Below are 12106 nucleotides of genomic sequence, written 5' to 3'. Positions count from 1 at the left end.
GTTGATGCAGCAACAAAGTGTCTCCTTTTAGGATTTAAACTTTGTCTTTTCCCTTGGAGGAGGTGTAATGCAGGTGTGAGATGTGAATTTAAAACAGCACTGTCTGAGTCTCAGGTCGGTCTGTCTGTCGTCCACAGAGAGCCTGTGACTCGCTGCCGAGGTGTGATTTTAAATGGTTTTAATAAATGGTGTTTTTTTTGAGCGCCGCTCTCCCTCGGCACACTCCCCTCCCGCTCTGCTCTCGCAAGCTGCTCCTGACCTGATAAAAACTCCTGAAATCACCTGCTGAGCTGTACTGCTTTATTTTTTTTTATTTATTCAATGGGAGAAACTGCTGGAGCGTGCACCTGGGGCAGCTGGAGGTTTGTGTTGTGTATAAATGAACCTTCAAATAGCAGCCAGTGTTACGTTGTGTGTTGAGTTCACTTCTGTCCATAATTAATGAGTGAAGAAATAATGTACTGTGATTTTTATTTTTTAAATGACTGAATTAAGCGACAACCTCCAGTGTTGAAAATTGAAGCCAATGCGGAAGTGCAAAATCCTGCAGTTCGTCAAGTGTCCACTAGAGGCTGGCTCCAGGAACACCGGGAGTCACATACACACAACAGACAGAAAGCTGTTTTTACAGCCCAAATTAACATGTTTACAGCCTGGTATAAAAAACGAAATAAGTCTGATTAGTTATTGTCATCATGGGCCCACACGTTAGGGGGTTCGATTTTTTTCAAATCTGCTCAGTTTCGATTTTATGAACGATATGTGTTATTCACAGTTAGGAGTGTATCTGACATGATTGGCAGGTGGGCGTGATGTAACAGTTTGTTAAGAGGCTTAAAACCCGCCTCAGCTCCAGCTCTCAGCCTGTCGTTAGGTCGACTGAAAGTTAGACTGAGACAGCATTTCCAACATGACGGCTGCTGCTAATGAGCCTCCAGAGCCCCCTGCAGGAACAGATGGGTGACGTCACTCAGGCTTCATCCATTAATATTTACAGTCTATGGAGAGACCCCACACATGACCACAAATAACCATAGATGAAACTGTCTTGTTTCTATAGTGTATGATGTCCTGTTTCTGATACATCATTGCTCTCCACACATTTACGTATTCACTCACCAACAACAAGAGTTCCGACTCTCTAAATTGAACTAACTGAATTTTACAAATGCAACTTTAGCGTAAACAAACATGGCGGACGACAGGCAGAAAAAATAGTGATAGATAGAAGGTTTGGTTTTCTATTATCTGAAAACTCACAAAGAAAAAAGTTAATCTACATGGATAAAGATGTGGAGATGGCGTGCGGCCTGTACAAGTTAGAGCGCGAGCTGGAGGTGAGTAAAAATTAACTTGCTGCGGTTGTTGTGCTTCCGTCTTCAGTCAGCTCGCTTCCAAATCCAAATAAAACTCATCAAACAGTTGGATAAAATGACTGAACAAAATGACAATCTCCGTCATCAGTTCTGATTTTTGTCCATACGTTTTGGAAAAGCTAAAAGTCTTCAATAGATGTGACCAGACTTAACTGAGCTGCTCAGGACTCGGTTTGTCTTGCTGAGGAGAACAGGTCAGTAATAACGTGTCCCACCTCCCCTACAGTCATGTCTAGTTTGTACTGAGCCTGTGTCCCTCTCTATTCCCCACGCACTGATATGTCGGAGTGAACTTGAGAGACCCTCTGAGTTAATGAGGGTCCCAGAGCAGCTGAGCGGTGTGTCTTCGTGACGCTCAGAGGAGCAGGAAAACCAGTGTCTGCTCCTGTCGTTTAGGGGTCAGTGTTGACTGCCTGGTATCTGATATGTGGCCGCTCTGTGGGATGAGTCTGACTTTCAGCTCAGTCTGTACCATTCATCACCGGAGCTGCTACAGGAGGTTACAGGCTGGATGGATGTGGATGAAGCTGTTGTGTTTATTTCATTATTGCATGTGCTAAGATGTGAGACATTTTGAAATACCAGCAGAATGATAAAACCGGGGAATAAAGGAGAGTCACGTTGGTCCTGAACAATTTTCTAATGTGCACCCAGAAACAAAAATGCAGTTTTTGCATGTTTTTCTGAGGGACATTAGGCACAGGAACCTTTTCATAGTTCTAGGAACTGTTGGAACCCTCTCCCTTTTTTTTAATTGATTTTTGCACCACAGGAAACATGAACTATTTTTAGTTCCTAGAACACGGTTTAGAGGAACCTTTTTAGAGTACTCTTCGGAGTAGGTACCATGGTGGTGCGAATGCAGACAGAAGAAAAAGTCCCCATGGTGTGTCGTTCTCAGGGAACTCTAGTGGATACTTCCTCCTCAGAAAGTCCCCAGAACTGTTTGGTCCCAAAACACCTTTCTATCCTATTGATTGTGTCATCAAAAGGAGACCCATAGCACACTGAAAAACAACAGAAAATACAGAGCAGAAGGACTGACTAAAAAGCCTTCATTGCAGTGTCTCAGTCATGACTAAGTTTGGACCCCTGCAGGTCCAAACTTAGGGCTTCCTCTGTGAAATCTTCCTCAGCTGCAGCTGATGAACCTGCAGGTCGAGGAGAGAGAGTGGAGGAGAGAGTGACTTGAAGCAGCTGCAGGTCAGCTGAAGAAACCAGGTAGTCTGTTCTACCTCCCACTCAGAGAGCCGCTCTGACCTCATGAATGAATCACTCATCATGCTCTAATCAGGCCCCTGGCTCTGCCCCTCTGGTCCAAATCAGAGAGATTTACTTGATTTTTATTTTTTTTCCTGTATGGGTTTTCTACTTGACTGAGCGGCTGAGTGCACGGCCGAGTGAGCAGCTCGTCTGCCTCGCAGGCTGTTCCCACTCCGCCGTCCTCACTCCACGAGGTTCCACTGAGGGACTCTCAGTCAAATCTGCAGGAACTCAAACTAACAAGCTCTGACAGGAAGCAACGTGCTACCTGCTGGGAACACGGCCAACACTTTTCCTGGTTACTCTCTGAAACGCCTCGCAGACATTAACCCTCCTGCCGTACTGTCGACATGGATCTGGTTCTTCCTGTCACAGGTTTCATCCTGGTAATGAGTCGAGTGCGGTGGAGGACAACAACACTGGACGTTCTGAACACCACAGATCCCAGTTTGGATCAATGTCTGTCAGCAGCTGTGCGTCCTGTCTACTCTGACAGATGACAGATTAAAGCTTGAAAACAGATGAAAGAGGTTTCCTTGACTCTCAGTTGTTGACGCAGAAAATAACAACACTTTCCCTTTCTATGTCTCTCAGGTCAACTTGACGCCATGCCAGTCCAAGTGCTGTCAGGGGGGGCGGGGCCAGACGCCAAGGTACCGCCACACCTGGCCAGCATTCCCATCTCCCTCATCAGCATCAGCACCGACTGCTCCAACAGAACAGTCAAGGTTTGTTTACACAGTGATTGGTTCTCATTGCAGTGAGTATCGGGGACTCATCAGGAGCCATGTGAGTCTCCCCGATTACATGTGTGCGACAATTAGGGCAGCACAATTAACAACAGTTTCATCATTAGCGTGATGTTAGCATTCAGAATAAACACGACGCAGAAGTCTGAATTTATTGCAATAAATATGAACGATTATTTTCTATAATCAAGCGATACCTTCTGCCTCAGCGTGCTAATATTTAACCTGCTGGAAGGTGGTCCGGGCCGTGCATTTACACCGTTTTTCATGCAGGCAGATGAAACTCTTAATTAGCCATCAGCTCGGATTAATTAGAGCCAAATGTTTACAGTCACACACCTTAAAGCTGTAAACAAGACGTGAGGCGCTCAATATTAAATAAAGAGTCATTAAAGTGACGTCGTCGAAGAGAGAGAGAGAGAGATTTGATCTTCATGATCAAATGTCGGAAAACATTTCACTTCTTCCCTTTTAACTTTTCTTCTTTGGCAGATTTGGCAGCTTCTTTTCTTTCTTTTTTTGGAGGTATTTTTGGGCTATTTCTGCCTTTATTGTACTGACAGGACAGTGGACGAAGTCGGAAATCAGGGAGAGAGAGAGTCGGGAATGACATGCAAGAAAGGAGCCACAGGTCGGATTTGAACCTTGGCTGTCTGCCTGGAGGATTGTAGCCTCTGTACATGGGGCATGCACATTAACCACTAAGCTACCAGCGCCCCAGGCAGCTCCTTTTCTGGTGTACTGGACTAAACACCACCTTGACCCGGGGTCGGACCTGGAAGGGTGGATGTAGCTTGAATCCTGATTGGTTTGAGGCGTCTTTCAGAGGAATCAGAGCCACAGAAATACAGGCCTTAATGTTACGCTTTAAGCTACTGAACATGAGGTTTTATAGATGTTTGTGCAAGAATGAATAATAAAGGAAGAACATTAGGATCTTTTAAAATTACCTGGAAAGAACTCCACTTTGCATACAATCAAAGAAAATGAAATAGCCGGGTGGTGCTTCACAGGTAACACATCTTCCCTGCACTGATATCTCTGCTTTTTCACCTGCCACCATCTGTTCCCTTCCAGCTTCTTTTGTATTTCAACGTGACGCTGTATTCTTCTTTTTGATTAGTACGCCGCAGAAATAAATGTCTGAAAACCGAAAAGGCAGAATAATCCACCTTCTGTTTCGTAGCTCATTTCCCAGAGGCGCTCATCAACGCCGCGCACTTTCCTGATGTGTCTTTGATCAGTTGACAGGCCCTCAGTGAGACCGTTCACAGCTTCAATTTGAGCTCAGTGTTTTCCAGTTTGTCTCCAAGTTCAGTCTTTTTTTAAAATTCATTATTTATTTCCAGGGAAAAGTGGTTCATAAAGGCCCGCTGGTGTCGTTAACAGCCGACAACTTCATCTTGAAGACCGTCATCCAAGGTAACGCTCAACATGTGTGTTTAAGAGCTGTCTGTTTCTCTGCTGGGTCGGTCCGTGCAGCTTCCTGCCGGGCTCTGTGTGTAATAAATTAGTTCTTCAGATCAACCTGCTGAGTTCAGTGATGTCGTACCCTGAAACAAAATGTGGCCACAAGGAATCCATTCATCCAGCTGCCACTCACAGGCTCACATTTGCTCCAAAAATAAGTTAGGCAGTACCTTAAAGGGGACATATTATGAAGAATCCACTTGTAAAGTGTTTGTGAACATATATTTGGGTAACCTGAGTGTCTACTGACCCACAAAATGTGAAATAAACCCATCCAGTCCTTTGTTTGTGGTCTGCATAAGTCTTACAACACAGAGAAAAATGCTCCGTTTCAAATGTGCTCTCCTTGTGATGTCACAGTGGGATTCTGTGAAGAAAAAAAAATAAAAATAAAAACTCCCCTCCTGTATTGTTTCCGGCAGCCATGTTTTTCCAAGGGGGCACGCTGACGAGTTACCATGTGAGCTCAAAGCTGAACTCGCGTCGCCACCGGTCAGCACACCCCGCGGGGTGAGGGGGGTGGGGCTCATTGCATTTAAAGAAACACACACACCAAAAGGGAGCGTTCTGAGAGAGCTGGTTTATACAGGCTCACTAACCTCCTCTTGTCCTTGATTCATGTTATATTTTGACCAAAGCACAGCACAGATGTTTCATTTAGACCACAGGGGACTGTTTGAAAAGGTGGAGAAGGGGGATAATATGTCCTCTTTAATTCAGATTAAGAGTCACAACTTAATCTAAAAGAAAAAGCGTTCACATGATTAATAGAATGATGAATGATTAGCATCCATTCCACACATGAGAGAAAAAACTACTGTAGGGACTTTTTTCTTGAAGGTATATTGGGAACCACTGTTCTATCTTTGCTTTGGATCTCCTTGGCTCTGAGGCACAGTTGTGAAATTGAATCCCCGTTTAAACGACAACGATTTCATCCAAAACCGAAGCTATGACCAAATGCATACAACTAATACTTGAAAGTAGCAAAGCAGAGTTACATAAGACTAGGTAATGAAATATGTTTAACACAGTGGTCTCTGTTCTGTTTGTGTCACATGTAAAGTTCAATGAGGTTTGTGCAGTAAAACCCCAAACTGTGACAATACAGAGGCTAAAAGGTCAGTAGTACTGCAGAACTGTGTGTGTGTGTGTGTGTGTGTGTGTGTGTGTGTGTGTGTGTGTGTGTGTGTGTGTGTGTGTGTGTGTGTGTGTGTGTGTGTGTGTGTGTGTGTGTGTGTGTGTGTGTGTGTGTGTGTGTGTGTGTGTGTGTGTGTGTGTGTGTGTGTGTGTGTGTGTGTGTGTGTGTGTGTGTGTGTGTGTGTGTGTGTGTGTGTGTGTGTGTGTGTGTGTGTGTGTGTGTGTGTGTGGACTGTTCTGTATGTGTGAGGTAAGCTCTTTAGCTCGTCTGGATTTCAGCGGCAGACAGAGGCCTGTGTGTCTCATTGTTGCCTCGTCTGTGGCCTTCTTATCTTTGAGCAGCCTGATTAAAAAGCCACAGAGAGCAGAGGCTCTTATTGTGGCGAGGACATCCTTCTTTTTAAACGTTTCAACTCTCAGACATCCAGCTCGCCTGTGTGTCCAGTAGCAGGATGAGCGGGGTCACCTCTCTCTGTGTTTGTTTAAACACATGGCTGTCAGTTAGGATGCTGTGTTGAACCTGCAGGTGTATTAGAGGTCATGAAGGGAAAACCTCCAAACGGCCTGTTTGAGCACACATTATCTGAAAAGTGGAGCAGGCAGAAGAAGGAGAGGATGGACTTTTTTCATAATTGGGGGGGTTTGTAGACAGACTAGGGACACATATTAGGGGGCAATTATGCTTAAGTACGGTATGGGACAACTTTGCCCAGTGTGAATGCGCCCTTAGCGTTAGAAAAACATGGTGAAGTGTATTTTGCATGATATGTGACCTTTAACATATAAGTTGTGGCAGTAAGAAGCGAATTGTTTTTGTCCAAAAGTGTTTTCCCCAAACCCAAAGATCAAGATGCTGGATGGAGAGAATTGTCACTTATTTGACTAACTAAAGAACTAACTGATCATCAAATGAGAAGTGAGAAATGAGAACTATTTTAATTACAGTTCCAATATAACCAGTTAATCCCGAGTTCACCATCTTTCTGACCCAACATGTTTTTATCAGTATGATGAATCTCAACACATAGTCGTCTTGATCAAAAGTGTCCTGCATCCTTTTGTCTTTCCAGTGTAAAAAAAAAATCTAATTTTCTGCACTTTTTTTTGTACAGAAGAAGAGTCCCAGCCAATCACCTCGTCTCAGCTGTCGTCCATCAACGTCGTCCTGATGGGAGCGCTGGCCAAGGAGTTCAGCCAAGCTGTCAATCAAGGGGTACGATCTCTCTGTTATTGAAGATACAACATAAAGAAACTTTGATAAAAGTGTAGTGCTTGTTGTGGTACATTATCTCTCAGTGTGTGTGTTGAATATGTGTATGTGATTCTTTCATGTCATTCATTGCTTTAGCCTTTGGACTGTCTCGAGCAAACTTTCGGCAATTTTCAAACGTCGGCTCTACGGCACCTTAGACTTGGTGCTAATGCTAGCGGCTACTGCTAGCGGCTACTGCTGCTTCGTATAACTTTAATACATCTTTGTTGCCATGACGACTCTTTAGCTGACTCATATTCAGTGTGTTATAACTTCATGACTTTTTCCTCCCCTCTGAAACCCTGTGGGACACCTTTTGCAAATTTCAATCGTGTTATTCTGCTCTGAAACACAACTTTGAGGGCGGCAGTAGCTCAGTCTGTAGGGACTTGGGTTGGGAACCGGAGGGTCATCGGTTCAAGTCCCGGTGCGGACCAAGTATGGAAGTTGGTCTGGTAGCTGGAGAGGTGCCAGATCACCTCCTGAGCACTGCCGAGGTGCCCCTGAGCAAGGCACCAAACCCCCAGCTCAGGAACTCTGACATGTCTCCCCTAGTGCATGTCCATAGTTATCCTGTTTGTGTGCATGTGTGTGTTGCATGACTACAGAGTGTGTAAACTGAAATTTCCCCTTGCGGGGATCAATAAAAGTAAATCTTATCTTGTCACAGCAAGGGCCGCATTCATTTAATTCTCACTGCCAGAGGGCAAAATTGTAGGATACTTCTAGGTTGATTTACAGTTCAACCAAAGGAAGGAATACATAGCTTTTATCAGCATCTATGATACCAACGTTCATCTTTGAAACACTAGTGCTTAGATTTTTAACTCCTGTTACTTTTTTTTTTAACAACTTTATTTATCAATTTTACATATTGATCACAGTCAGATGAACATTCACAGCAAAAAAATGTTAACCCTAATCCCACCCCCCACCCCCTCCAGGTGGCGTCCCCACATAAATACACAAACCTTCAGACTGTTACTTCAAATTTTGTCATGTTTTCTTCATGATTCCAATTAATTGATACGTAAAAATTGACCTGAGGGGTTGAGGGAAGTTGAGGATGTGCCCACCCCTGACCCATATAATCGGTTGATTTTAGCGGTTAATATGTCATTATCGGAAAAATAAAAATGTATCAAATATTCCCATAAATAGGCCAGCTAATTATCTGAACCGATATAAATTGTGTGGCCCTATTACACTATACACAAAAATACACACTTTCTGTATAAGACATTGCATTAGGCCGTGACATAAAATATAAACAGTTTACATGTTTGTGTGTGAGTTGTGAGTTTTCTTTTGTTGAGAGTTTTTTCCACATCTGTTATTGCACCTTTTGTTTGGTCATCATTTCCTCCTGAAGTCCAGAATGAATTCCTTCTCTGTTGTGTACTAGGCAAAACAATTTGTTTTTTTCCTGCCATGTACACTGTCTGCTTTGTGTGTATTCTGGGGGCTTTCATCACCTCTTTTGTGCTGATTAAAACACAAATCTCTGAATCTTTATTTAGCATGAGGAGACTTGCTGTAGTGACGGCAGTGTGGACGGAGAAGATGATGATTCAGACTGATGCCGTCTGGACGATGATGCTCATTCACAGTTAGATTTATTTTCAGGTTTCTATTCATGTCCTCGCTGTTTGTTTGTGCTTGTGTGTGCTGTTATGGTTGAACTTACAGCTCTCAAGCTCTGACATTTACACCTGCAGAGATATCTAGATCTTTTTATGGAAAACACATTTTAAGATACTGTGTACGTGTATGGTTAGTTAAGATCCAACACGATATTTGCGTGACACACAAACATAAAAAATGTTAACAGGGTTGGAACTTTGGTGGGCTTTACTATACCTGAACGACCTGCCCAGGTAAAGTCTGGGGCCATTCTCAAACTCGTCACTCAAACACTCACTCTCTGGCATCGAGCGAGCTCAGCTGAGTGAAGCACACGTTGTTAAGGTGGAGGGTTTGAATTTACCTTGGGATAATTAAAGTATTCAACCATCAATCCAAGATCCCTCTTCCATCCAATATCCATCAGTATCAATCCAAACATCCATCAAATATCAATCCCATATCCACCCACATATCCAATATAAATCAATCAATCCATTCTCCAGCCAATATCCATCCAACCATCCAATATCCATCCATAAAATTATCCGTCCAGTCATCCATCCATCCCATATACATCCCACATCCCTCCATCCCATACAGCAGCAAGCTTTGGGAAGAACTCCCCTCACTCCCATGAAAACAGGAACTTTGTGTAACCATGGTTTTATGTCATTTAAATAATAAGCTGTCTACTTACAGTAAATACCGTGACGCAGACTCACTAATATCACTCAACACTATGAGAAAAAACTCTCTTATATTTGGTGGCATTAAACATCAACCTGATGTTTATAAGACGATTAGTTTTTGCAAATCCCTGTAAAAATAAATCACCTCACAGTAAAACAAACACACACACCATTTTTGAGACTAGTAAATTGTTTATAAGATCCTGAATAAGATGAAAACTTTGATTTTCATTTCTGTATGATACTTCTATTTTTTATCTTGAGTCTGTATGGTTGACAACGTTTTGAATGGAGCGTCTACAATGACAGACATTGAAAGGTGTCGCACCTGATCATCAAGCCAGCATCAGTGCAGACGTGTTGTAGGAGGGTTTAATTACCCACTTTCTCAAATTCAGAGGGTTTGGATGTGACTCAATGTGTCAGACCCTCCTCGCAAGCACGTAAACAGAGAGGAAGTGTTTAATCCAGGAGAGGGTGTGAGAAACGTCAGATATAAAGGGAAACTGCCAGAATTTCCCATAAATCACTGCTAATCCTTCACAAATTGACTCTTCATATTGGAAGCATTGACCGCTCTGTAAGTGATGACTGCCTCCAGAATTCAGAGACCTGTAATGTTATTAGAACAGCTTACCTGTTGTCACTGTGAACATGTTTGTCACCAATTCACACAGAGCTAAAGTCTAAATAATGTTAAGCTCGGTAAACTTTCCTCTTCATGTGTCGGTGCTCTGGTGTGACAGCTCACCTCCTGCAGCTCCTTCAACTTCTGAAAGTGACTCTGAATCATCCTAACTGCAGCTCCGCGTGCCCGTTTACTTTCAGTCCACTCTGACGCTGTCACATCTGCACACAGAGGCAGCTGTGATGTTGTTCATGCTTTTGACCTGGACCGGGACAGTGAACGAATCAAAGGTAATCCAGCTGTCAGCAGAATCTCTCTTTGGTTTCCCTACAGCGGTGTCTTGGTGAAACTCAAAACGCAGGAAGTCATCCACATCCTGAGCCGCCATGCTCGGCTGTAGATCACAGAGTTGTTGTCAGGCCTGCGTGTCTCTGTAACGTGATTATTCAGACTATCTGCTGTCCCTTTGTCAGCCCTGAGTGGAGGCTTTTGAATCTGTCTCGGGGGCACTTCACATGCCAAACAAAAGACAATCTCCACTTTTCACACCGGCTTATCATCGGCGGCTTGTTGTGACGTCTTACTTAACATCTCCCAGGATGCAACATCTGCTGCTTCTATCTGTCCTCCCTCTGGGAAGGAAGATGTAAATTCACCCCTCTCTGCTCTCCCAGTTTTAATCCCTGATTTCTCTGCTTGTTGTTGATGATTTTCCTTTTTGTCCTGCAGGATGTGGTCGTGGCTTCTGGCTTCACTGTGGGCAAATCTCCAACTGTTAATAAGGACAAGCTGCACCCGTGTAACCTGCTGCTGTCAGGAGACGACGCCTACATCTATGTGAGGACTTAAACCGTCTCAGTATTATGTTCTATATGAATCCGCATACTGTGAGTAAGAAGGCAATCCTCCAATATGTGTTTTCACATCTTAAACTGTGTGAGTGTTGGTGTGAAAACTGTCAATTCTAACTGTCAGTCCTTTAATAAAAGTCCTCTATTCATCAATTTACAATGAGGCCGTGATTTAAGAAAGACCCTCAAAATGGTCACCCAGGACACTAGGACTCTGTTAGGCCGGGCTCACGCTGTACCATTTGAAATCTGATGTATAAGACGCACTTTTAATACCTCTGTTTTTTTTCATCTAAAAAGTTGGCTACATCCTATACACCAGTTAGAAATGCTGACACACACGCTGTCATGACCGCCGTAAGTGCAGCCACCACCTCCTTGAAATGTCGCCGCCATTCATTGTGTATCGGGAGCTCTGCTAGGATACATAGTGATGCAGACCAGGATGGAAGTGCCCCTTTTTTTTGACATCTTGTCTCCCTCATGAGGTCATAATCATGCATTTGATCATCCACTAATGGTCTAGTGTTCAATAAATTAACCCTCTGGAGCGCTGGTTTGATTGAAAACACTCAATTAAATCAACAAGGTCACCAGCAGAGTTGGGCAGCGAGATTTACAGGTCTCTACTTCACAACTTTCACCGTATGCTGAGAGCTAATTTACCGTCGCTGTAGCTAGGAGGAGTGCAAACTGCGCACAGTGAAGACAGATGGTGCTTACAGAGCGACACAGCTGAACAGAAACTACACGTTGTAGACTTTGATGAATGCAATTGAAATCATCACGCAGGAAGACAGTTAAAACCTTTTTTTCTCTCAGGGAGTCCTCCCCAAAACAACATGCTATCGAGCTGAAACTCAGTCCGACTTCAAAATCAGCCCTGGAACTAAAAAATGGTGTCAGAAACAGCCTACATGAGTATATTCCCGACCTTACAGTAATCCCAAAAAACAAATATGCAGGCTTGCCAGTCTGTTAGAAGAGGAGTCCTTTTTACAGCTCAGGCTCTAACGTATCTCACACTAAATCACCATCAGAGAGACAATGCCTTCACATGCA

The 12106-nt window shown here is 43.6% G+C and overlaps 1 protein-coding gene across 2 annotated transcripts in view; it reads left to right on the top strand.

Annotated features, from left to right (window-relative positions):
* pot1 (protection of telomeres 1 homolog) overlaps positions 1-12106 on the top strand; it is a 56620-nt gene that overhangs the window by 8612 nt on the left and 35902 nt on the right. For both annotated transcript variants that reach the window (XM_065956852.1, XM_020634951.3), the window contains exons 2-5: positions 3234-3367; positions 4738-4810; positions 7111-7211; positions 10923-11030. In XM_065956852.1, the coding sequence (XP_065812924.1) occupies positions 3248-3367; positions 4738-4810; positions 7111-7211; positions 10923-11030 (402 nt within the window). In that variant the 5' untranslated portion in view covers positions 3234-3247. The remainder of the gene's footprint in view (positions 1-3233; positions 3368-4737; positions 4811-7110; positions 7212-10922; positions 11031-12106) is intronic.

Source organism: Labrus bergylta, chromosome 7 (genome assembly GCF_963930695.1).
Source record: "Labrus bergylta chromosome 7, fLabBer1.1, whole genome shotgun sequence".
In the NCBI taxonomy this organism is placed as follows: domain Eukaryota; kingdom Metazoa; phylum Chordata; class Actinopteri; order Labriformes; family Labridae; genus Labrus; species Labrus bergylta.
Note: the sequence above shows the minus strand (reverse complement) of the source record. Positions and strands in the feature narration are given on the sequence as shown.